Here is a 25850-nt window from a genome sequence, read left to right as displayed (position 1 = left end):
TTTTTTTTTTTTTCATACTCTAATTCAAATTCTGAGTTTCCATGTGGACTAAGCAAGTGGCGCTACCTTCATGAGAAAAAAATTACATACTATGTATGACAGCATGATAGGGAGAGAGTGTACTACCATTGCTGCACACATGTCACTACCGGGCTTCCGTTGTTATGCTTCCATCTAGTGGATATTATTTTTATTTTATTTAAGGTTTTACTTACTGTAGTTCTTTCGCCCGGGAGTATTAAAATACTCGGTTTTAGTGCGGGAAAGGAAATTTAAATATATTTAAATGACATAAAACGTTTCGAGGGTTTGTTTGTTGATCAATTAGAGATTATTTCAATTCTTTTATTTTAATAATATACTAAATCAAATATTAATATAGATATTTTGAAAATTTACAAAGTTAAGCTCTAGCATTTTATCGTTTCGAATTCCCGAGGAGAAGTGAGTTACAAAAATGTCGGTCCAAAATCTCCGACCTCACGTCTCCCCTCCATACTTCACACTTACATACTTAAACTAATACAGTTGTGCTTGTCCTTAACGTTGCGCCTATATACAATAATACTTATCCAAGATGTACACTAATACTTATTCATATAAATATATATATAGTATGCCAAACTGAGACTTATATAGTTTTAACTATGATTTTCTTATTACTCTAAGGTTCTTATATTTTTAGTTTTCATATCTTATTAATTAATTATTTACTAAGTCCTTGGTATTTCATTATAATTGTTTTGTCACTGTAATTATCACAATTACTAGCACTATCCTTATCATTATATTTCAATTATTGTTGTTAATTTTACATTTTAGTTTAAAATTAATATTATTATTATTATTACAGTATCATTATTACATATAATATTTCAGTTCTATAATATTGTTGACATTATTGGACATTCGTAAGTTAATTATTTCCTATACTATTGCTATTTCATTATTTTTCGAACATCATTTATTAACGTTTCAAAGTGTTATTACGATAATAAAATGTAATTATTGGTTAATGAATTTCTAAACGTTGCGGCTGTGGTCCGTCTTGTGCATTCTGTATCGCATTTGCCCTGTTCTTCACCCCTTCTTAGGCTCTTGGAACAGTGACACGGGGAAACCACAGAGAAAACCCATGTCGATACATATATTACAATGTGAATCTACTGTTGTAAATACATTAATTAATTAATATAAAATACAATTCTTAGATCAAAATATTAAAGTTATTAAAATTATAAAGGTTTGTTAGCTATTTATGTAACAGTCAATGTGACTGTTGGTTGAGTTTTACAATTTTCAGTTTTTCTATTTCTTTTATGTTTATATTTTACGACTTTCTAGAAAATATTCGAGTAAGATGTCTAAATAACCAAGAGAACCCTTGAAAACTTCAACACGTGTTTTCCTTTTATGTGTTTTCACAAAGGTCTAATTGTTAGACAACACATGTTGGTCTTATTCAAGTATATATGTTTTTTTTTTATTGTTTCTAAGAAGTTTTACCCGAGTCTATTTATTATCATTTGGTTCGGAAGAATGTTCAACTAAAATTTACGAGTTACAAAAATCTTCTTGTGAGATTTCAAACTAAAAATGGAAATATTTTATTCTATATATATATATATATATTTTTTTTTATTAAATTATTTTGAATTCGCGCTTCGTTGATTGTAGCGTCACCTTTCGGATTCAGCTGATGGCATTACACCGTAGAATAGCCACGTGCATTGTGGCACGTCAAAACGGTGACAGCTATTATTGTAATTATTGTATTTATCCGACGGTGCTGTTCGTAGCGGATTTTCGAGTAAAACTTAAAAACATCAGTAGAAAAAAATTTTCAACGTGTTACGTGTGTACATCAACTATCAATATATATAGTTGGGCTACAATAATAATAATTCAATTTTATTTTGATTTTTTCAGATACATAATTTGATTGAAGTTGAACTCTCAATTAAAATTTACAATTCGTGGTAAATTAAATTAGTACATTTTTTTTTATATTTTAACTATGGTCTGTCTAAACGATTTCGATAACTGTAAATAAACATAATACTGATGTCAACAGACACCTAACAATTTTTAGGATTTTTTTCAATAAGTAAATAATTATTAAAATAAAAAAATTCTTTTAGCTGGTTAGGACTTTTATATTTTGTTTTTCTTTTCTTTTTTAATTTTCTTGCAATTATTTTCCATTGATAAAAATCATCAAAAAGTGTCAGATGTGTGCTGATACCATAGCTATGATTAGAAAAAAGGATTTGAAAATATTACCTCAATGCAAAATGTATATCTATATATTGTTCAAAACAAATCTTTTTTAATCTTTTCAAATCGTTTGGCTCATTTCAAATCTTTTTTTCTAATAAGTAATATTACTTATAAATAAATAAATTTTTTCATGACAATTTTTTAATTCACAAATATTACAATTTATAATTCAGGAAATGGCTCTAACATTAGAAAAAAATCAAAATACTTCATCAGTAAAACGTGTTAATAACTTACTTGAATCCAGACCAGAGAATGATAAGGTAATTAGTAAAGAAAATAATTAACATTATTAATCTATATAATCACTTCTCAGGAAGCTCTGGAAGCATTGAAAGAATTATCGACATTTTTTACTGACAACACTTTGAATGCCCGAAGAAATTTATCTAGTAATATTGAAAAAAGAAGTTTAGTTATAAACGATGAATTTTTATCAATATTTAGAGAAGTTAAATCAACTTTAGATGACATTCATAGTGACGTTTTATCAATGAATAATTCAATTCAGTCAATGACGAACCGGTTACACACGACAAAAGCTCAAACAATAACTCTTATATATAGAACAACAAAACTTCAAAATGAAAGTAAAAAATTATCGATGCAACACGATGTTGCTCAGGCATTTATAAAAACGTTCCAGTTAACAAAGTATGAAATAAGAATTTTACATGGGCTAACTCGAGAAGAACCAATAACAGAAGAATTTTTTACTGTAATAACTCGGCTGCAAACAATTCACACTAGTTGTCGAACTCTTATGCAGTCTGGTTATCAAACTCTTGGTTTAGATGTAATGCAACGAATGACTTTGTTACAAGAAGCAGCTCTTGAAAGACTGTACAGATGGACACAAAATCAATGTCGGCATATTGAAAATGAATGTATTGCTCCATTATTGATAAAAGCTATGAATAAATTACAAGAAAGGCCCATTCTTTTTAAATATATCATTGATGAATATTGTACTGCACGAAGATCAATAATTGTTGGCTCTTTTATTGATGCTCTTACACTTGGAAGTACATCTGGAGGAAGTCGCAACCCAATTAAATTACGAGCTGATGATCCGACTCGTTATATTGGAGATATGTTAGCTTGGTTACATCAAGCAATACCTATTGAAAAAGAAAATCTTTTAACTTTGTTGAAAACCTGCGATAAAACTGGTTTGTCTTTTCATTCTATACATGTATAGCAAGGTTGCCTTATGAATTTTTTTAGTTCATCATGTTTTAAAAACTCTCTAAAAAACTGCTAGATTAAAAATTTATTAATCATATAGAAGTTGGCTCGACATATTTTCAGCTACAAAAAATTGAAAAATAATGATATTCACAAATTTCTTCTTCAACTCGTTCTATTCTCTAGCGAACTACTTAATTTATTTTTTAACAAATCTAATTTCATGAAAAATTTTAGAATTAAAAAGTCCTCAAATTGAAATTTAGACTTTTGATCAATAATTTGAAAGTGATACATTAATTTTTTAACAATGATATATTTTTAAAAAGTTAAAATTATAATTTTAAAACTTTTCCAATCCAACAATCTTTATAAAATTTAATTTTTTGAAAATCGAACTAATTTTTATCATTAATTCGCCAAAGAGTAGAACTAAAAAAAATAAAGAAAAAAGGAAAAGTCCAATTTTTGATTTTCTATGCCTAAAAATAGGGTGAAATCCCATTTTTATATAATTACTAAAAAAGTTTATGGTCGCTTGAGATTTTGAAAAATTTTCAAATTGTCAAAAATTACAATTTTTTTTTATTTGTGATAGTCTTGTTTTTTGGCAATTTTATTATTTTCTACTCTAGAAAATTACTTTACTTTAATTATTTATTTAAATAAGTAGCATTTCTGAACATACTTCACACGTGCAACCAATAAAAATTTTAATTTAAAGTACATAATGATTATATTTCTCTAATGATTATTTTTTATTTATTTTACAGATATTTCTGACCAAGTAAAACTTGCTTTAGGAAATATTACAGAAGAACTTTGTCATCCTCTAAAATCTCGAGTAGAACACATTCTTGCAGTAGATGCTTTTGCCAGTGTTTTTTATTCTGTGATAGCTCTTATAAGATATTACCTTAAAATTTTCAATAATATTATACCAGAGAGTGCTTTTATTAAATATTTATATGAATTATTGGAGTTAAATGAGAGAAATTTTATTTCTAAATTACAAAGAGAAGCACAGATGGCTTTGGGAGAGCGACCAGAACCTCCTGGACAAGATTTAGTACCAGCTGCATCTGTATCAAAACTTTTAACATCACTCAATGAAATTTTATCCATTGCGCTCATTGTTACTGGTGACGATAGAGAAAAAGATATAATTCAGGTATTTCATTTAAAAACTATGCGGAAAATTACATAACATTACATTAACTATTATTTTTTTTTTTTAGATTGTATCATATATCATTGATCCGTTATTGCACGAAATTGATGAAACTGCGGCGAGACTAACAGTAGTTGACATGGCAGTGTATCTTTTAAATTGTTTAAATCAAATTCATTCCACGTTATCACTTTATGAATACATGGATCAAAGATTAGAAAGATTGCAAGCTCAATCCGATGCCCAAATAGATACTTTAACATCCGAAATTGCGAGCTCTCTTGTAGCTAATTTAAATTTAGGACCTATTTATACAATACTACAGGGTAAAGAACATGGTCCTCTATCCGGTATTCCTGGGATGGATGCCCTGAGTGTAAAAGAATTTAATGTAAGTATTTTTTAAAAATAGATATACATTAAGATTGAAAGTTAAAAATATTCAATTTCTCATTTCAGAATAAATTAGAATCATTTCTATTGATGCCCGATTCTTTTCTGTTACCCCAAATAAATTTACTTAAAAATTGTAATCATCGCTCGACTGTGTTAGAACGATCTTTTCAAGTTATAGGGGCTATTTATAAACAACTGTATGAAGCTTGCCATGACCCTAAGAATCAATACGAAAATCCTGATAAACTATTTGTTAGAACACCTGATCAACTTATGGAAAAACTTTTGTCTCAATAATTCTGCTAAATCAAATATATTTTCTTCCGATAAATTAAAGTATTTTATAAAATTGTTGTGTTCATTTAATAAAATAATCAAATTATTAAAAGGTTTTATTGAGTTTCATCCCAGTGGTACGTGTTAGACAGAAATTAAATTTACTATCATTCAGAGGCTTCGTCATTTGAGTCTTTCCATGGTTCCAATTACTAAATTAATTGACTCCTACGGTCAAAGTCTAATCATTAATTTGAGAAACATCAAAATTCTGCGGTAAAGACTATTATGGTACATTAATAAATTATTTTTGGATTATTTATTTTTGTGAATACTAGAAATAGAAATTATTTTATTTACTGTTATTAGAGATGTTAAAAGGTAATTGGATGATAAATTAAACTCATGTAATTTTTATGTTATTACGTTTCGATCGTCTTCTTTTATAGAAAAAAAAATACTTCTGAAAACTAAAAAAAATATATTAACAAATAAAAAAAAACATTTATTATAAACTAGCTGTTACTCGCCCACTCCGCTGGGCGAATTACATTTTTACACGCTTTTTATTAGCTTCACTTGTATGTCAGTATGTCAGTATGTAACTCTCCGTGGGTAATTTGCGCGCCTGAATATTTTTGATAATCAACAAATAATAGTTTAAAAAAACTAAAAAATCACGCTTTTATAAATAAACCAAACTAAAAAGTAAAAAATAAATAATAGTTTAAAAAAAAAACTAAAAACACACTTTTTATAGAAAACCAAACTAAAAAATCGAAAATAAATTTTAATAAATTTTAATTAAGAATAGTGTTAAAAATTTCAATAAATATAAATTAATAATAGTGTAAATAAAAAAAATGTATTTTATTTTAAAAAAAGTGTGGGGTGCTTTTTAAGATATTATCAAAATGATAATCACTCTACTCATATCTGTCAATAAAATATTTATAACTATTGACACGATGCACCCACACTTTTTTTACAATAAAATACATTTTTTTTATTTACACTATTATTAATTTATATTTATGGAAATTTTTAACACTATTCTTAATTTAAATTTATTAAAATTTATTTTCTATTTTTGAGTTTGGTTTTCTATAAAAAGCGTGTTTTTAGTTTTTTTTAAACTATTATTTTTAGATCTAGACTTGAAATTTAATTACGGTCTGTTTTGACTTGCACAGATTCTCAATTCTATCGAATTGGCATGCACCTTTTTTATCCATATAATTATTCTAACTAATATTCGCTCTAACTTTCAATGTGCAGTTATTATAACATTCCCGTGTCTTTCTTATAAAAATGAATAATAATTGATTTGAAAAAAAAAAATTTGTAATGAGCATTGAAAGTTCCAGTTAAAGAAATTGCAGGTCTCATAAATGAGGAAATCTGCCTAGTATGTAAACATAACTAATAGAGTTAAAAAATTTATTTTAAACAAATGACAATCGAATAGAATAAATTTAGTTACAATAAAAATTCATTATTTCTAAGTCAAAAAAATATAGGTTCCGGATAAGTAATCACCATCATATCATAAACTAAAACCTTCTCCGAAACACGCTGCATCTTATGGTATAAGTATTATTCCGATCGGTTCAGTACTTCTCGCAGTATAACCAGACAAAAAAATCGGCTCTCCATTTATTAGTATAGATTTTGTAGGTAACTATAAAAGATTAAATAATTTTTTTATTGAAAAAAAAATATTACTATCAATTATCAACTACATACACATGAATTATTCTCTAATTATTGATACTTGCAATTTTATTTTAATGAAAAAAAAAAAAAAAAAAAAAAAAAAAAATCAATTCTAATAACTTAATAAATATAATTTTTAAATTATTAATTTTATTAGTTTTTTGAGGACATTTTATTTTTTTAATTAGAATAAAATTGCAAGTGTCAAACAAGTAGGCCAGTGTCAATAACTGGGTCTTTTACCTTATGTAATTTAAAAAACATGATAAAGTTAAAAATATTTACACATAACAATTTTTTTAACAAATTAATTGTTTAAAATAAATGAAAAATTTGCATAACAATTTGCTAAACAAAAAAAATTTCAAGTAGTAATTTCAATATGATAATTTTCAATTTTTTGATCATTTAACTTTTCGCGGCAATTAGAAAAATCAATATGGCAGTGAATATGGAAAATCTAATTGGTTGAAAAGTCACGTGGCACTTGACGGCACTATAGTGTAGATTTCTGATTGGTAATGAAATCATTTACAGTCAGTAGTCAGTAACAAACAGTATTCCATCAGATGCGGTGGAATATAGTTGCATTTGTTTTTTATCTGCTAATAGTTATAGGCTATAGGTATATTGATACTTACTGTACACCAATTGATATCTCTTTATTTAAATTTCAATAGTCTTATCAATCTTATTATCAATCTCAATAAGTGTCAAAATAAATAAGTTTTATTAAAATAAATTATATTTGTATTTGTTTGACTTTAGCTCGAATAAAAATTTAAAAAGAGAGAGGAAAGATTACAGTGTTTGGTGATTCGTAGAATACACCTGGTGAACGAAAAAAGTAGTGATAATATTAAAGAAACATTATTCAAAATAAGTAGTAACAGAGTATTTTTAATTCATCAATATGAAAAAAAAAAATTTTAAATCCCAATTGATTATGTGAAATTACAATGAAATGATGAATACCGTACGAGAGAACACAGAACATAGATAGAAAGTAATCGGTCAAAAGTGGTGACCAAGATGGCGGAGTCAAGTTATTATCAGGTGAGTTGATATTTTTAAATGAGGTTTTTTTCCCAAAGTACTATGAAATGAAATTTTATTAAAGTTTTCTTTCTAAATTTTAGGTACTTGGTTATATATTTGGTTGATTGACTTTAAATTGTTGAGATACAATAATATAATGACGGATAAATAAGTACTCCAATTTACTTTATTTGACAATTCTAATTGTTTCCTCTCTATATTTGTCTCATCATTTCGCTCCTCTTTGGTGCTTCTCGCAATGCTTCTCCTCTCTTTTTTTATTATTTTTCTCTTCTTATTTACCATCGAGATTTTTATAGTCTAGAATTCGTGGCTGCGTAAATGATGAAATATAAATAAGAAAATGAAATGAAAAAAATAGAGAGAAGAAAGTAAAAAAAAAAAAAGAAAAAAAAAAGATTGTTCCAAATGAAAATTTTAAAGTAATTTTTCTATTAGCTAAAAGCTTGAAAAAAAAAATGTTCTTATTTATGATTTATAAATTAATATGAAATAATGATGCTCAAGGTAATGATGTTTTATTTCAGAATGATTATTCGAGACAACCAGTTGTGACAGAATTGTCACAAAAGTATGGAATCGCAGGGAGTGATCAAGTGCCTCTTCCAGCACGCCTTGATGAATTACGTGAACACATTCGCCGTGAAATACGAAAGGTATGATAATTTCGTAATTATTAAAAATTAATTTACATATCTAAAAATAAATTTTTTAAAATACAAAAGTTGATTAATGTAAATTTGATTTAGGAATTGAAAATAAAAGCTGGTGCCGAGAAGCTTCGTGAAGTAGCATCAGGGCGTAAAGCATTGTCGGATGTTGCTATAATTGTAAAAAAAGCTAATAGTAAATTAAATGAATTGCAAGCTGAACTACAACAGCTCGAGAGTCAAATAATTTTGACTCAAGGACAACCGCAAGCATCACAAAGAGACTATTCTAATGGTCAAGATACACAATCATCACCTGTTGATTCGTCATCTCCAAGTCAAGAAGGACTTATTACAGACTTAAGACTTTTGTCTTTAGAAAAGCAGCTTAATATTGAATTAAAGGTAAAACAAGGAGCTGAGAATATGATTCAAAGTTTAACGAGTGGACATAGAGATAAAAAATTATTACAAGAAGCTCAGCAAATGCTGGATGATTCTCGGGCAAAAATAGAATTTCTTAAAATGAGAATAATGAAGGTTCGACAAGCAAGGCAACAACAGAATGCTCGGGGTGAATCGCCTTTTCATAATGGTGAAGCAACTGGTAATAAAGATAAGTATGAACCAAGCTTGGAGTTGGCTCTTGAAGAACGAGTAGAAGAACTTCGTCATAGATTAAGGATTGAAGCTGCTGTTGTAGAAGGAGCTAAAAATGTTATTCGTCTTCTACAAAGTGCCAAAGTTGCTGACAAAAAAGCCCTTACTGAAGCTCAAGCAAGTCTTTCGGAGTCTAGTCGTAAGTTGGACTTGTTGAGAATGGCATTAGATCTTAGAAGACAAGAGCTACCACCTGACAGTACTACGGCTGTTCAATTAAAACGAGAATTGGCAAATGTTCAATCTGCAAGTCCTTTACCTGTAACATATACATCTCTTCAACCGTTTCGTGGACCTCTTGAGGGACGTACTGCTGTCCCGGTCTCTGTTTCACGATGTGCAGCAGTTACCGGACAGTTAGAAGTAAGGTTAATGGGTTGTCAAGATCTTGCAGAAGAAGTACCAGGACGAACACGTCGAGAACATCATCCTGCTAGTCCAGATCTCCGGAGTTTTGTAAAAGGTGTGACAGGACGTAGCTCGAGTAAATCATATAGTGTTAAAGATGAAATTTGTAATGACATAATGGCTGTCATTAAATTGGATAATCAAACGGTAGGTCAAACTAGTTGGCGACCATGTTCGCAACAAGCTTGGGACCAAAGGTTCTCTATTGAATTAGATAAATCTCGTGAACTTGAAATTGGAATTTATTGGAAAGATTGGCGTTCACTGTGCGCTGTTAAATTTTTACGTCTTGAAGAGTTTATTGATGACGTACGACATGGTATGGCGCTTCAGCTTGAACCTCAAGGTTTACTATTTGCTGAAATTAAATTTCTTAATCCTATGATTTCAAGAAAACCAAGACTTCAAAGGCAAAGAAAAATATTTAAACAACAAGCTAAAAATTTCCCTAGAGCTAACCAAATGAATATTAATGTTGCTACGTGGGGAAGACTTCTTAAAAGATCCGCACCTTCATTACATAACACGAGAAGTTCTGAAAGTCCTCCATCAGGTACATTATTTTTAACTATTGTACTTTTATTTATTTAATAGAGATAACCTTATTAAGCTACTTATAATAGGTGCACAAGCGTTACAACTAACATTTGATACACCAGTTGAAGATAAAGCCGAAACTCCTGGAGAATTACCAGATCCTGAAAAAGGAGGACTTAGTGGTACTCGTCCTTTAGGAATGTCTTCATCATGTAACAGCTTATCAACACAAAATCATCCGCCCTCACTTCCATTAGCTCCACCACCACCACCACCTACATTTTCGACATCTTTATCTAAAAAATCTTCTACAAACTTGGCAGCTCTACCACAACCTCCTAAACTTGATCATGATGTAAGTATCATAATTAATTATTTTAATTATCTAATTTACATTTATTTCAAATAAAAGCAAGCATCCACTTTTTTAGATGTAGATAATGTATGTACACTTCTTAAATATTTTTTAAATTTATAGTGATACTAAAGTAAAGCAGTTATAACTTGCGGTGATGGTGGTAATGGTAGTAATGTTAGTCACTACACTCTTTTCAAAAAAAAATTTTTCCGCTCAAAATTAAATTTATTAATATTAAAGTAAATTAAAAAAACAAAATAAAATTTTAATTAACGACTGGCAAAGAAAATAAATGATTATAACAATTGTCTTTCCAAAAAAAAAAAAAAAATTTTTAGAATTGCTTAAATATTTTGTTTAATAAAAAGTTATGATAAAAAAAAACTTTAAGAAAACAGTATGAAACTGGTAAGCAGGGAGAATTTGATAATGTAGTTACAGAGTGCACTTAAGGAGTTTGATTTTCTGCACAACGAGGACAAAATGGGTGCAAATTTAAGACCTCTTGTCACGGAGCCTCGCCCCGTACTGATAGCGCCACCTTCTCCGCGCACTCCCTCGCCTCAACCTGTGATCGAGTTCCCTGAAGATGAGGTAGATAGGAATTATAAAAAAAGTGCTATCGGAACAAAAAAATCTAATAACATTTGTGTTTATTTCATACTTTCATTTTCATCATTCCACTTTATTTCAATATTAAAATGGGTACCCTTACACCTGACATTCTATTTTTGTTTGATTCTACAAGTACCTTGGTTTGCTTTCGATTCCTGGAAACGCTTTGTTCATTTCAACAAAACTGATAAGAAAAACGTTGAATACATGACATTAATATAACAAATGCATGTGACAAATCTTCTTCTATGACATTTCTATATTGTGTTACTAAAAGTCGATGTAAATACAGTACTATAATATCTTACTACTCTTCTGTTATTAACAATGGTAAGGAAAATATTAGAAAAGCGCTTGTCCTAGAACTATTCAGTCTTAACGAATAAAAAAACAGATGCTTAGTCACCAAATAATAATATTATGTTATTTAAAAATACTTTCGAAAACATAAAGAGGGTTTCTTCAATTTGTTTTTATTAACATAATTAATGATTTTTTTTTCTATTTAGGTTCTATATGAAATTCCAATAAGACCATTGCAATACCGAGATAGTGCTTATGAATCTCGAAGACAATCACAACTAACTGGAATGACATTAGATAATTTTCGATTACTATCAGTTCTCGGTCGAGGTCATTTTGGCAAAGTTATTTTATCACAGTATAGAAATACTGGAGAATATTTTGCTATAAAAGCTTTAAAAAAGGGAGACATTATTGCCAGAGACGAAGTTGAATCTTTGTTATCAGAAAAAAGAATATTTGAAGTTGCTAATGCTACAAGACATCCATTCCTTGTCAATTTATTTGCTTGCTTCCAAACAGAGGTAAATATGATTGATTTTTTATTTACTTCAATTTTAAATTAAATAATAGAAAAAAAAATTATCTTATAAATTAGGCACATGTTTGCTTTGTCATGGAATACGCTGCGGGAGGTGATTTAATGATGCATATACACGCAGATGTATTTGGAGAACCTCGTGCTGTTTTTTATTCAGCTTGTGTCGTCTTAGGACTTCAGTATTTACATGAAAGTCGCATTATTTATAGGTATAATTTATTTTAAATTTCATTTATTTGTTTATTATATTTTAATCAATCACTCAGCTTATGTATTAAGCTCATATCTCATGATGGTATCAAACTTGAAATTTTCCTTATTCACTTGTGATACCATTCTAGAAATTTCGAGTTCATTTTTCAATTTAAAAAATTAAATGAAAATTTTATCATATATTAGTTTTATGGGAATTCAAAAAGCTTTTTAGTATGCGAGACATTTATTTTTATTTCATATTATATAGAAAATGACTTTTTTTTATCGAGTAAGGTCGAATGTTTATTTTTAAAATAATGAATTCTATTTTTAGTGTCACTTCTAAGCTTATGATTTGAGAAACATCAATAAAATATTATATTATTTTAGTAACGTTTTTATCGCAATCGTTGATTAAGAATCAAAATTAAGAATCAAAATTTTTATCACTGGAATCCGAAAAAAATGTTAGTGAACTAATTTTGCATTAACAGAATATCCATAAAAACAGACTTTAATTTTTTACAGTAGATGTACTAAGTTTTTATTAATTGTTGAATGAAATTTCAAACTTTTAGTAACGCTTTCAATTCTCACTCGAAACTCCTGAAAAATGACAATTTGAAATTCATAAGCGAGTCAAGTCAGTCAATCGTTATTTTACTCTAAAAAATAATCAAATTCTAAATATACATATTTGAGAGTTCAGAAAATCGACCACATCTTTTTAAAGAATATTGAAAATCTCGGTGTGAGCTCTCAATATTAACATTCATAAGTATCTCATCACGATTTTCTATTTTCTGTTTAAATAATACAGAAATTTTTTTTTATCAGAATTTTTACTTGTATCTAATTTTTGAATTTGTGCTAAAATTTATATTGACTTTGAATAACTTTAGAAAAAATATTTTACATCGAAAATATCAGAGATTTTTTGTAGAGTATTCAATTTTTCACAAAAATATATTGTATTGATTGTTGCATCTAGATTTTGCTGGTAAATGATAAAATTTTATAATTGGAAAAAAAATTTTTTAACTTCCCGCTAAGAAAATCGAAGATTTTCAAAAATCGGGAAGTTATTGTTTTCACCCCGTTTTGCAAAAATCGAGTTTTCATCAGATATCGACGTTTTAAGGTCATAGGAAGCTTCCCTGACTACCCCCGCGATATTATCACTATGCCTGTCTGTCTGTCTGTGTGTGTGTGTGTGTGTGTGTGTGTGTGTGTGTGTGTGTGTGTGTGTGTGTGTGTGTTTTTTTTTTTTTTTTTTTTTTTGTAAAGAGGTACGAAAAAAGATCTTCAAAAGACACCGGTATCGTTAACTCTGCCGCCCATCTTCCGGCAGATATCGATAGTCGGTAGTGTGGAGATTTTTACCCACTAAAAAAACATTCCTCTTCCCCTCTCCCCTAGATGGTACGGGGAGGACTGGATTGGAACCGCGTTAGCATTACTTCAATCCAGTCGTGCTGCGTCTCACGACGCCTACTCCTGGCTACTGGTCCCTTTCTGCGATTTTGTCTTTCAGGAGGTGCTGTGCATAAACTGCAACAGCTGACCAGTTTTCCTCTTGTTTGATCATATAGGTCACCAGGCTTGAGGGGGAGAGCCTGGTGCCTATGATCTCTTCGGTGCTTCTTCTGTAGTCCTTCCATCGAGCACACTCGGAGAATGTGTGTTTGGCGTCGTCGATTTTATCCGGGCAGTATTTGCACGTTGGTGTGCTGTGCAAACCCATCTTGAAAAGATAGGCGTTGAACTGCCCATGTCCCGTCAATAGCTGGGTCAGGAAGAAGTCCGTATCCCCGTGCTTCCGAGAGAGCCAGACGTTGATGTTTGGGATCAGGCGCGCCGTCCATCTGCCCGTCTCTCCCGATGTCCATCGGTCCTGCCACTCTTGCTGCGTTTCCGCCTTTATCCTCGTTCTTGCGTCCTTCATGTTATCATCACTGTCTTTAGCGTCATAGAGTTTTGCTCTTTCGAACGCTAATAGGTCGATGGGCGCGGCTCCTGCAATGACCAATACAGCCGCTTCGGAAACTGTGCGGTAGGCGCAGGCAACCCTGAGAGCGCCTCGCCGCTGTACTGCTGCGATCTTTCGCCGGTAGGTCTTCTGCATTAATATGTCTGCCCATATCTCCGCTCCATAAAGCAGTACCGAGTGGACTGCTTCTAGAAGAACTCTTCTCTTTTTTGTTCTTGGTCCCATGGTGTTGGTCATAATTCGTGCTAGGCTAGACACAGTCTTGCTGGCTTTCTTGCATGCACTGTCGAGGTGTTCACGGAAAGATAGTTTCTCGTCTATCATTACCCCTAGATACCGCAGGGCCCTTGTTGACGTCAGCGTTGTTTCTCCCATGTCCATAGCGAATGGTTTTGGAAACCATTTTTGACGAGTCAGAACGACCATCTCGGTTTTCTGTTTGGCGAGTTTCAGGTGATGCTTATCGAGCCAAGTCTCGACGGTGTCGATGGTTTCCCGAACTAGCAGTTCGGCCTCTTCCACGCTGTCCGCCACTATAGTAGCTGCAACGTCGTCTGCAAAGCCTGTTAGCTCTACTTGCTCTGGCAACGGGATTTCAAGAAGCTCGTCGTAGTCTGCGTTCCATAGATCAGGCCCCATTATTGAGCCTTGCGGCACGCCAGCCGTTATGGCGTATTTTTTGTGGGCCTTCAGTAGTTTCCACTATTAGCTTTCTATCGTCAAGGTAGTTGTCGACTAGTGCCAGATTTTCTGGCTCCGCGTCAAACTTGTGCTCCAGAGCGTCTAAAATGTCTCCCCAATTTGCGCTGTTAAATGCGTTTTTGACATCTAGCGTGAGGAGAAGACATACTTTACGAGCTTTGAGGCTACCAGACCATGCTTGTGTTGCTGTCTTTATGACTTTCTTGATCGCTCCGACTGTCGAATGACCTTTCCGGAAGCCATGCTGGTTGGTGGCAAAACCTCCAGCACGGTTGATGTCGTCGCGAAGTCTCCCTTGTATGAGCTTCTCGAGCAATTTTCCAGCAATGTCTAGCATACAGAGTGGTCTAAACGACGAAGGTGTTATGGGGGTTCCCTTACCTTTGTCTAAGAGAACCAATCTCTGCTGTTTCCAGACCGCGGAAAAGGTGCCAGTTGCCAAGCATGCGTTGTAGGTGTTCAGGAGTAAGTCTGAGTATTCCAGGGCTATAATCTTGATCACCGATGCCGGGATGCCATCAGGTCCAGGTGCCTTTCCTGTTTTGAGTGACTTGGCCGCGTCTTGTAGTTCCTTAGTTGTGAAGGGCGTTACTTCGTTGTTTTTAGTGTAGTGTTTCTTCTCCCGCGGCGGGTGTTTGGGGAAAAGCTCCGCCACGATGCTATCCATTAAGGCTGGAGGCTTCGGCGCCTCTGGTGAAGCCTTTCCAAGTCGTTTGGCGACAATTTGGTAGGCTTTACCCCAGATGTCATTGTCGAGATCGTTGCAGATCTCTTTCCACAACTTTGCTTTTACTTGCTTTGATGGCTCGATTTAGCATCTTTTTGGCCTGCTTGTACTCTTTTGAATACAATTCCTGGCTTGGGGAGCGTTTGGCGGCTCTCGTTGCGCGGCGACGTAGTTGATGGCACATTTTGCGAAGTTCCGCTATGTCTGTTGACCACCAGTACGCCGGCCTGCGAAAACTCCGGTTTTTCAACCGCGGCATAGAGGCGTCACATGCGGCGGAAATCTCCTTCATCGTATTTAGTACTGTCCTTTCTGTCTCGCTGCAAGTATCCGGAGTCGGGTTGTTCTGAAGGGTAGACCAGCTCCGTGCAAGTGAAGCTCGCAGTGCCTCTGGATCAAGCTTCCTGACATTCCACTTTCGCTTAGAAAGGTCGTGTTGTGGTACCGGAGCAGATGCCAATCCAACGTTAAATGTCACGAACTGGTGATCACTGCCACTGTATTTTTCGGATACTGTCCAGTTTTCAATCATGTTGGCAATTTTGGAGTCGCCAACGAAATGTCGAGGATGGACTCTTGGTACCCCGGTCTTCTGAAAGTCGTGGTGCTCCCAGTATTTAGCACTATGAGGTCGAGTCTAGCCACGACGTCAGCGACCTCGTTGCCTCTGGTGTCGGAGAAATCAGCGCCCCATTCAGCCGATTTAGCATTGAAATCACCAGCTACGATAACTTCGCCGTCGAACTTGGTGATCACATCCTCTATATTTGCCAGTTTCTGTCGGAACACACTAATCCCTTCGTTAGGTGAGAGATAGACGCTGATGAAGTAGGTTATGGGGGTTTGAATCCAGACAAAACCTGCTCCACTTCCGCTGTTGATGGTGGTAACGTTCTTTGTATTTGCAATCCAGATTGCCGCCGTGCCAGTTTTGTCTGCGAACCATGCCCTATCTTGGAGGTTTAGATATTGCTCACAGATGAAGCAAACGTCGATCCTCTCTTCAAAGACTCGCTGGCGAAGTAAATTTTGCGCCAACGCACATCTATTCAGGTTTCCTTGAAGTATGCGTGTCATTTCTACCCTTTCGTAGCTTCGGCAAGTGCGGTGCGGAATACCTTACAAGCCCCGGAGCCTGGAATATGACATAAGCTATCTGGAGCTTCTTGTTCCTCTGTACAGAAGGAAGCACTTTGGCTGTTCAACGCAGTCTGCAGCTTTGTGGTTTCCTCCTCCGCATTTAAAGCAGCACTTGCTTCTGTCAGGCCCCTTGCAGGAGTTCGTCGCGTGCCCGTATCCGAGACATCTGATGCAGCGTGTTACTTTTACAACTGGTCGAATGCGGCAGTTGACCCATCCGATCATTATACGAGCCTTGTCAAGGATTTTGAACGCGCTAGCCTCGTCTATCTCGCAGAAGGCTGCCCGGTTGCCCCGTCGAGTAGGCTTTGTCAAATTTACCCGTTTGATCTCCAGGCTGTCGGTGAAGTCACGTTTGAGTGCTTCGCGGACGTCGTTCTCAGTAGTGATGGCATCCAAGTCCAGGATCTCGATCGTTGATTTTGGTGTAAGCGTTCTGACTGTACCGATGTTAGCAGTTGCTGCTTTTATCGCAGCCGTGAAAGCGGTAGTGTCTTCAGTCTTGCGACCTATTTCTAGGAGAACGACCCCTCGCTTCGTTTGTTTGATAGACTTTATGTCTACTCCAGTCTCTGTCGGATTAACCTTGGCTTTGATTTCCTTGAGGAGATCGGCGTATGTTCGCCCTTCAGCTGGTTGGACAAGCACAGCTTTAGTTTTTATCTTCTTCCTCCTCGGTTTCTTAGAGCCAACATTGCTTGGCTGGTTTTGGGCTGTAGCAGATTGAGCTACTGGCTCCTGTTCTTCCTTTTTCTTGTTTTTCCGAGTCACTTTGGTCCAGGTATCACCCCGGGCTGTCTTCTTATGTGCTGGCTTATCGATTTCCGAGGAAGGGCTGGGCGTGGATAGCGGCCTCTTCTTGTTTTTCTTTTCTCTATGCTGTGTTTTCTCAGGAGTGACCGAAAACGTCTGGGATTTTTTGTTCAGATCCGGAGGTGTTTGCGTGGTTCTCACCGTCTTCGTTGCGCGTATTTTGTTTGGTTATTTTGCTTTTCTCCTAACAGCTGTGCCTCATCACCTAAGAGATAAAGTGTCATCCAAGGACAGCGAGCGTTCTCCCATCCGCTCGGGGAGACGCGCCCGGTAGCAGTATCTCTTCTGCCCCGAGTGTGTGTGTGTGTGTGTGTGTGTGTGTGTGTGTGTGTGTGTGTGTGTGTGTGTGTGTGTGTGTGTGTGTGTGTGTGTGTGTGTGTGTGTGTGTGTGTGTGTGTGTGTGTGTGTGTGTGTGTGTGTGTGTGTGTGTGTGTGTGTGTGTGTGTGTGTGTGTGTGTGTGTGTGTGTGTGTGTGTGTGTGTGTGTGTGTGTGTGTGTGTGTGTGTGTGTGTGTGTGTGTGTGTGTGTGTGTGTGTGTGTGTGTGTGTGTGTGTGTGTGTGTGTGTGTGTGTGTGTGTGTGTGTGTGTGTGTGTGTGTGTGTGTGTGTGTGTGTGTGTGTGTGTGTGTGTGTGTGTGTGTGTGTGTGTGTGTGTGTGTGTGTGTGTGTGTGTGTGTGTGTGTGTGTGTGTGTGTGTGTGTGTGTGTGTGTGTGTGTGTGTGTGTGTGTGTGTGTGTGTGTGTGTGTGTGTGTGTGTGTGTGTGTGTGTGTGTGTGTGTGTGTGTGTGTGTGTGTGTGTGTGTGTGTGTGTGTGTGTGTGTGTGTGTGTGTGTGTGTGTGTGTGTGTGTGTGTGTGTGTGTGTGTGTGTGTGTGTGTGTGTGTGTGTGTGTGTGTGTGTGTGTGTGTGTGTGTGTGTGTGTGTGTGTGTGTGTGTGTGTGTGTGTGTGTGTGTGTGTGTGTGTGTGTGTGTGTGTGTGTGTGTGTGTGTGTGTGTGTGTGTGTGTGTGTGTGTGTGTGTGTGTGTGTGTGTGTGTGTGTGTGTGTGTGTGTGTGTGTGTGTGTGTGTGTGTGTGTGTGTGTGTGTGTGTGTGTGACTATGTGACTCACTTATAACTTTTGGACGACTAAACTGATCTGAATCTACTAAACGGCGTTCTAAAGAGTTCCCTCAAACTTAGATTTTCTGTGAATTTGAACCGATAGATTTTGAGAAATTTTGAAAAATCTAAAAAAAAATAAGAAAAAATTTTTTTTTGAAAGTAGTTTTTTTGGAATAACTTTTAAACGTCTTTATCGATCAACTTCAAAAACTACTCCGCCCTTAAGCTTGAAAAACCACGCCGATCGTCGCTAATCCGGTCAAGGTTGATTCGTTCGAGAGATATCGTGAACGAAAAAAAACCGAAAAAAGTGTTTTTTTGACATAACTTCGTCATTTCTTCTCGGATCGTTTTTGATGAAATCAAATCATTTTTAGAGCTTGAAAAACCGCGTCGATCGCCGTCAAAAACGTAGAAATCGGTAGATTGGTTCGAGAGATATCCTCGATAAAATATTTGCAAACAAGTGTTTTTTTAACATAACTCCGACCTTTTTTGAAATAACTTTAAAACGGCTGCACTGATCAATTTCAAAAACTAATCAGCTATTAGCATGAAAAAATTACGTCGATCGCCGTCAAGCCGGTCAAAATTGGTCAATTCGTTTAAGAGATATCATGAACGAAAGAAAACCGAAAAAAGTGTTTTTTTGGAATTACTCCAAATTTCCTAGTTTTATCAATTCAAACTTGAAGATTCTTTATGAAACTGAAAAAATTGCATCAAATGCTGCCAACCGCGTGAAAATCGGTTGATTCATTCAAAAGTTAGTGCGGTTTGAAAATTAAAAAAATATTGTTCTATGAAACTCCTATCAGACTTTTGAGCTCGAAGAGCTCAAAAGCATAGAAAGCTATCTTTTTAAGCTCAGAGAGCTCAAAAACATCATTAGTGCAGTTTTAAGCACTTAGGTATGGAATTAGCGGGAAGTTGCTCGGATGGACTTCAGGGTCTACCGTTTTTCTAATTTTTTTATTATGTTATTCAAAAAGGAAATAGAAAATCGTGATGAGTAGCAGGATCTAGGTCTCAGAATACTCTATCAATTTTTTAATATAATTGAAAAGAAACGGTCGATTTGTATACATATTTTTTAAAGTCATTAATTTTAGTTAATTCTATTTTATAAATTATTAATTTATGTTCTCTTGTTTTTGTTTTTTTTTTTTTAGAGATTTAAAATTAGATAATCTTTTGCTTGATACGGAAGGTTATGTTAAAATTGCTGATTTTGGTTTGTGCAAAGAAGGTATGGGATTTGGTGATCGAACAGGAACGTTTTGCGGTACTCCAGAATTTTTGGCTCCTGAAGTTCTTACTGAAACTTCGTATACTCGAGCAGTTGATTGGTGGGGACTTGGTGTTTTGATATTCGAAATGCTAGTTGGAGAAGTAAGTTTTTTTCAAATACTCATTCATACTTCTTTATTTAAGATTTATTTAATACTTATTTTTTTACAGTCTCCATTCCCGGGAGATGATGAAGAAGAAGTTTTTGACTCAATTGTAAATGATGAAGTTCGTTATCCACGTTTTTTGTCACTAGAAGCTATTGCCATTATGAGAAGGGTAAGATCTTGTTGATTTATTAGTACAATAAGTCATTTTATGTTTAGTTCACACTTAAGTCCAATACCTTTGACTTTGGTAAAAAAATTTCTGTTGAGTGTTGTGTAGGTCTTACGGACAATATTTATTCAAAGTTAAAAAAATTTTTTGTATCCAGTAGAGAAAAGTTATTAGCTTTGTTAAAGTATTTATGATTTTTGGAAAAATTTATTAAATGACGCGTTTTTTAATTCAAAATTTTTTCCTTTGAACGTATTTTATAAAAAAAAAATTAATTATTAAAAAATATCTACTAAATAATTTTTTAATTATTCAAGAAAATTCAATAATTTTTCGAAGTTTTTCATTTTTAATTTTTTTTTATCTCAAAAATCCATTTCTCAACATACTTTACTTAAAGAAAAAAAAGTATGTAATTCAACTCAGTTATAAAATAATTGACCCTTAAAGAAACAGTATTTGAATGTTTCAGTATAATAGATAACGATTGTTTGAAAAAAATGTGTTATTTTTCTAAGATTTAAAAAACAATCAAAGATAACTTAAAATTTTTTCTTGTAAAAATTTCTTAACTTATTGAAGTTAGGTAAAAAAAAATGAACCGTTTCATATAAATGTTTTCAGTAAGGTATTACATCATAAAAATTTTAAACAAATCGATTTGTAGGACTATGGTGTCACAACTATTATCGCATGATAAACTCTAGACAGTGTATAGTTATACTATCAGATATATTTTTTAAATTTAAAGTTTACTTGCATATGAGATTATAACTAAGAAATCCTTGTTAGGATTGTCTTAAAAAACTAAGCTAACATTATACAATAACTAACAAATAAAAAATAAATGTAGATATTAATTAATAAATCATGAAAAATTTATCATGTTCAAGTAGTAGGGATACATTAACACCAAGCTGAAAACAAAGCTTGTACTTAATCAGCAAAAAGTTAAAAAGTTTTGGGCTTATGAATCACCAGCTCTGACTACAACTACTTAAAATTTTTTAATCAATTTAGATCTCTTTGACATTTTGTTTTTAGTTTATATTTATGTTAAGAAAAGTTGTTAAATTAAAAATTGAATTTTCAGAAAACAAGTTTTTGCATTAATTATTAAATTAAAAACTTATGAAATAAATTATTTTGACAGTTATTGCGCAAAAATCCAGATCGAAGGCTTGGTAGTAGTGAACGAGACGCTGAAGATGTTAAGAAACAGTCATTTTTCCGACATATTGTTTGGGACGATCTTCTTCTTCGACGAGTAAAACCACCATTTGTACCAGTAATTGTAAGTTTATAACTTTTATTCATTGTAAACTAATATTAATTAAATTATTATTGATTTTTTAGCATTCAGTGGAGGATGTTAGCAACTTTGATGAAGAATTCACTTCAGAAAAACCTCATTTGACACCACCCAAAGATCCACGGCCGCTCAGTGAACTAGAACAAGGTCTATTCCGCAATTTCACATACATGGCTGATTGGTGCTAACACACCTAAAATAATGAATGCATATCTTGAAGACGAAAAAAGTAAATATATTCATGAACAAAGCAGTTGTCACGATCAAATACTACTGATACTCGGTTCAAATGTATATTTTTTAAAATTATTTTTTTGACTACTCTAAGTTAGTTACTCAACGGATCAAAATATAATTAATTGCATATTATTATTGATTACAAAAAAGGTTTTTAATATTTATATAATTTCTTTAAATTCTGCCTTTAATTATCATATAATTAGAATACAGTCGTTCTTTTCTTTCATGTTTTTTAAGGTGAATTCCGTATCTCATAAGATAGAAATTTTCTAAGAGTTTAATCGATTAGAAAAGTATTTTTCTAACATATATATTTAATCATGTAAATCTACTGTTACTTTTTCAAAATTTTTATTTATATATATATTTGTCTCCAGTTTGTGCGTTTTATCATGTTAGTTATTAGACATTGAAAAAATATCTACATATATTTCTAAACAAGTACTAATTATTAGATTATTCACCAGTGTTATTCAATCTAAATATTATTTGTATGTGATTTTGAGTTTTATTGAATTCACATTTACTTTCCTTTACTTTTTCAAAGCACAAGTAGCTATTTTACAAACAAATTTAATTTAATTGTTTAAATTATAATATTAATATAAAGAGGCCTTTATTCTAATCAGAACGCTAAATACTATTGAAAATGACTTAGAAAGCCTATTATTTTGTTGTGATTATAAAACAAAACAAAAAACAAATCAAATGATTTGATATTCATAACAGAATTCAATAATTGTAATTTCTTATATTGTCTTGTTCAAACTGAGGAAAAAAAGCATATCTATTTTGATATCTCACAACAAAATGCGATTTTATAAAATTTTCGCTGCTTATAAAACCGTAAAAACCACTATCTTGTGACCAAATCTATTTTTCCATACAAAATATTTCTGTAAAAAAGTAATCAAAACTTTATGTTCATAAATGTACAATAAAGTGGCCTTAAAAATTGGTATAAACAAATTTTTATATACATATATCCTAATAAGATTTTTGTCCAAGTGATTGTTTCACTTATAACAAATCTATAATAAATTATGTAAATAATCCATTATAAATTTTCATTATATTTCACATACTAAAATCTTCATTAGATTTTTTTTTTAAATAGTGAAAAACTTTTTTTAAAGATCCGATAATAAACGTATTATAATTTTATAAAATATAAATTACTAATCAATGATAATAATTATCATAATTTCGTTTTTTTGTTCATTGTACACAATCACAAAAGATAAATAAGGTAATTAACAACGTGTAAAATAATATTTTGATTATTTTAAAGATGTAATGTGCATGAGAGAAAAAAATAAAAAATATATATCAGTTTTAATTTCATTAGAAAATTAAAATAGTCTTGTAATTCATTTACTCTATTTTATACAAAATCTCTTCATTATAATTTACATTTTTTGTTTGCCTAGATTTAGCTAATAGATATAAATTGCGACTGTTTCTTGTAATTTCATCATCTAATTTTGATTTTTTCACCATCGATTCGCGTTTTGTACTGATCCCCGAAGGAGCCAAAGGTTTAATGAGATCTTTACAAACTCTGTACATTACACTTATACCTTCTCCACTTTTTACCGCCAGTATAAAGCTAAAAAATATCAATTATTATACGATGTGGATATATAAAAATAATTAAGTAAAAAAAAATTTTTTTAATTTTTTTAACATTACCTGGAACATTTTAATTTGTTTTGAATATCGACAATATCACGCAATTTTAAATTTCTTATTGATGACCAAGGAATGTATGTTTCGCTGTCAGCATTTTTACTTGTTTTTGCAAGAAGATAAATTAGATCTAATTCTTGCTCATATTTATATTCAACACCCCACAATTTTTTTTCTTTACAAATAAAAATTGAAAGGAATTAATAACTCTAAGAATTTCATTCATGATTTATTAACAATGATAAAAGCTTAAATGAGTGTAAATTTAGCAGATGATAGAATTTTTACATCTTTTTATATATTGAAAATGTAAATGAAATTAAAGCGAAAGAATATGCATTCAGAAAATTGAAATTAATGTCTTTTTTTATTAAACTTAATTTATTTTTACTTAATTTGTATATTTTTTGTCTGCTGTTTAAAAATCATCATTACACTAATAGAATTAATAAATGTTACTTAAAAACATTGCAATAATTACTAATAAAAAATTTACGTTTTATCAATAGCAGACATTTGTTACAATGAAATTAAATTAGTTTAAAAATTGAAAAATGAAAAAAATAATCACCTTCACATAATTCCATATAAATATAGAAAGCAGTTGTAATTTTGAGTTCATTTTTACATCCGAGTTGACTAATTCTATAATACTAGAAAAAATAAAATTAATTAATTTACATACTTTAAAGGATATATTTGTTTTTAAGAAATTAAAAAAAAAAAATCAGATAAAAATCGTTCAAACTTACGCTTGGATGGCAAATGTCATACATTTTAATTTAAGATATTGTGATATTTTTTACAATTAATTACTAAATATGTATGGATGATGATGAACTGAGAACGGGACTCGACATGACAACAACAACAAACTAGTTAATATTACATGAGTGTGAACTTAGCGGACAACAGACAATCGATAACTTTGACAATCGATATCTCGGCGAAGGAACCGAATTTACAAAAAATAAAAAAATGAAGTTATTCACAATTTGGATAGTTACAACTTCATTTATTTATATTTAAAAAAAAAATTTTTTTTTGAATAGAAATTTGAAAAATAAAATTTTAACGAGCGCTACAATCAACATTTTCTGACGGAGGAATTCGAAATAATATATTTGCATCTCTTTTGCACCAATTTAGACCTGCATTTCTTTTTTATTTCAAAATTATTATTATTATATAAATCGGACTGTAACAATTAAAAAAAAAGACTTAGCATAAAAATAAAAAAATGAAGGTCTTAATTACATCAAAATCTACACATATAATTTTTCAGAACTAAATTTTTTTAATTTCCTACCAATTTATCTATTTTTTTCTTACCAGACAATTTTTTATTTTAATATATATCCATTTTACTGGATGTATACATCCATTTATATATATTAGGGTGCTTTTTTTTCGACTATTTTTTTATTTTCGGTCTCATCGTGAAATTTTGTTGTAAAGATTTCCCATTAAAAAACTCAGAAACTCTGATTTTATTATCTTTAAATTTCTATATCTCAGTGGCATTTCATAGCATCGTTTCGACCACGGATGGATTTTTTTCAGATTTGAATGCTCTACAAAAGTGTTTTTTTTTTTTTTGCGGCTAAGTCGTAACTCGAACCGGCGAGGTAGTACAGGGCCTCTAAACTTAATTTTTCCATGAAATTCGCGTTTTTTCGAATTTATCTCGTGAATGACAAGATCTACCGAAAAAATGTAAATAACAAACTTGTACAAAATTCAATTTCCTACTAAAAATCAAGGTCTTAGCACCAAGTCGCTAAAATCAATATTTCCGGAAATATTGAATGATAAAGTTTTTATAATTTCAGATTTTTATCGAAAATCTTTTTACCGTTCGATATTTAAAAAAAATAATAAGTTAAGAAAGTAGTGATGGATAATAAAAAAAAAAAAAAAATTATATAATTTGACGCGATTTTCGATAAAAATTTGAAATTACAAAAACTTATTGTTATATCTGCGGAAATATTGATTTTATGCACGAATCTTTAACTTTCTGCTCGAAATAGGTGCAAAAGATGCGTACTTTCGACCGAGGTATAAAGAAAAACACTTTTGTAGAGTTCAAATCTGAAAAAAATCCGTCCGTGGTCGAAACGATGCTATGAAATGCCACTGAGATATAGAAATTTAAAAATAATAAAATCAGAGTTTCTGAGTTTTTTTAATGAGAAATCATTACACGCCTTGG

At 32.1% G+C, this 25850-nt stretch overlaps 3 protein-coding genes across 7 annotated transcripts; 2 read left to right on the top strand and 1 right to left on the bottom strand.

Moving 5' to 3' along the window:
- Nucleotides 1-1819: 1819 nt before the first annotated feature.
- LOC123268214 (conserved oligomeric Golgi complex subunit 6) lies at nucleotides 1820-5420 on the top strand. 2 transcript variants are annotated; one of them, XM_044733139.1, is made up of 6 exons: nucleotides 1820-1979; nucleotides 2454-2543; nucleotides 2597-3452; nucleotides 4242-4639; nucleotides 4707-5030; nucleotides 5099-5420. In XM_044733139.1, the coding sequence occupies exons 2-6, from the start codon at nucleotides 2457-2459 to the stop codon at nucleotides 5330-5332; spliced, it is 1899 nt and encodes a 632-aa protein (XP_044589074.1). In that variant the 5' UTR covers nucleotides 1820-1979; nucleotides 2454-2456; the 3' UTR covers nucleotides 5333-5420. The 2 variants fall into 2 exon arrangements, with proteins under 2 accessions (XP_044589074.1, XP_044589075.1); XM_044733140.1 differs by lacking the exon at nucleotides 2454-2543 and having other exon boundaries at nucleotides 1828-1979.
- Nucleotides 5421-7560: 2140 nt separating this feature from the next.
- On the top strand, nucleotides 7561-22915 carry LOC123268212 (serine/threonine-protein kinase N). 4 transcript variants are annotated; one of them, XM_044733136.1, is made up of 12 exons: nucleotides 7561-7652; nucleotides 7796-8083; nucleotides 8614-8742; nucleotides 8836-10357; nucleotides 10428-10696; nucleotides 11135-11293; nucleotides 11824-12141; nucleotides 12216-12367; nucleotides 19998-20217; nucleotides 20287-20394; nucleotides 21548-21688; nucleotides 21751-22915. In XM_044733136.1, exons 2-12 carry the CDS (start codon nucleotides 8060-8062, stop codon nucleotides 21892-21894), a joined length of 3186 nt encoding a protein of 1061 aa, XP_044589071.1. In that variant the 5' UTR covers nucleotides 7561-7652; nucleotides 7796-8059; the 3' UTR covers nucleotides 21895-22915. The 4 variants fall into 4 exon arrangements, 3 of the variants coding, with proteins under 3 accessions (XP_044589071.1, XP_044589070.1, XP_044589072.1); XM_044733135.1 differs by having other exon boundaries at nucleotides 7582-8083; XM_044733137.1 differs by lacking the exon at nucleotides 11135-11293 and having other exon boundaries at nucleotides 7582-8083.
- Nucleotides 22916-23304: 389 nt separating this feature from the next.
- On the bottom strand, nucleotides 23305-24517 carry LOC123268213 (tRNA-splicing endonuclease subunit Sen15-like). Its single transcript, XM_044733138.1, has 4 exons — nucleotides 24388-24517; nucleotides 24207-24288; nucleotides 23639-23810; nucleotides 23305-23555 (listed from the first exon to the last, which is right to left on the bottom strand). Exons 1-4 carry the CDS (start codon nucleotides 24409-24411, stop codon nucleotides 23321-23323), a joined length of 513 nt encoding a protein of 170 aa, XP_044589073.1. The 5' UTR covers nucleotides 24412-24517; the 3' UTR covers nucleotides 23305-23320.
- Between the last annotated feature and the right edge of the window lie 1333 nt (nucleotides 24518-25850).

This window comes from Cotesia glomerata, linkage group LG6 (genome assembly GCF_020080835.1).
Source record: "Cotesia glomerata isolate CgM1 linkage group LG6, MPM_Cglom_v2.3, whole genome shotgun sequence".
Taxonomy (NCBI): domain Eukaryota; kingdom Metazoa; phylum Arthropoda; class Insecta; order Hymenoptera; family Braconidae; genus Cotesia; species Cotesia glomerata.
The sequence above is the reverse complement of the archived record's forward strand: the minus strand, read 5'-3'. Positions and strand labels throughout refer to the sequence as shown.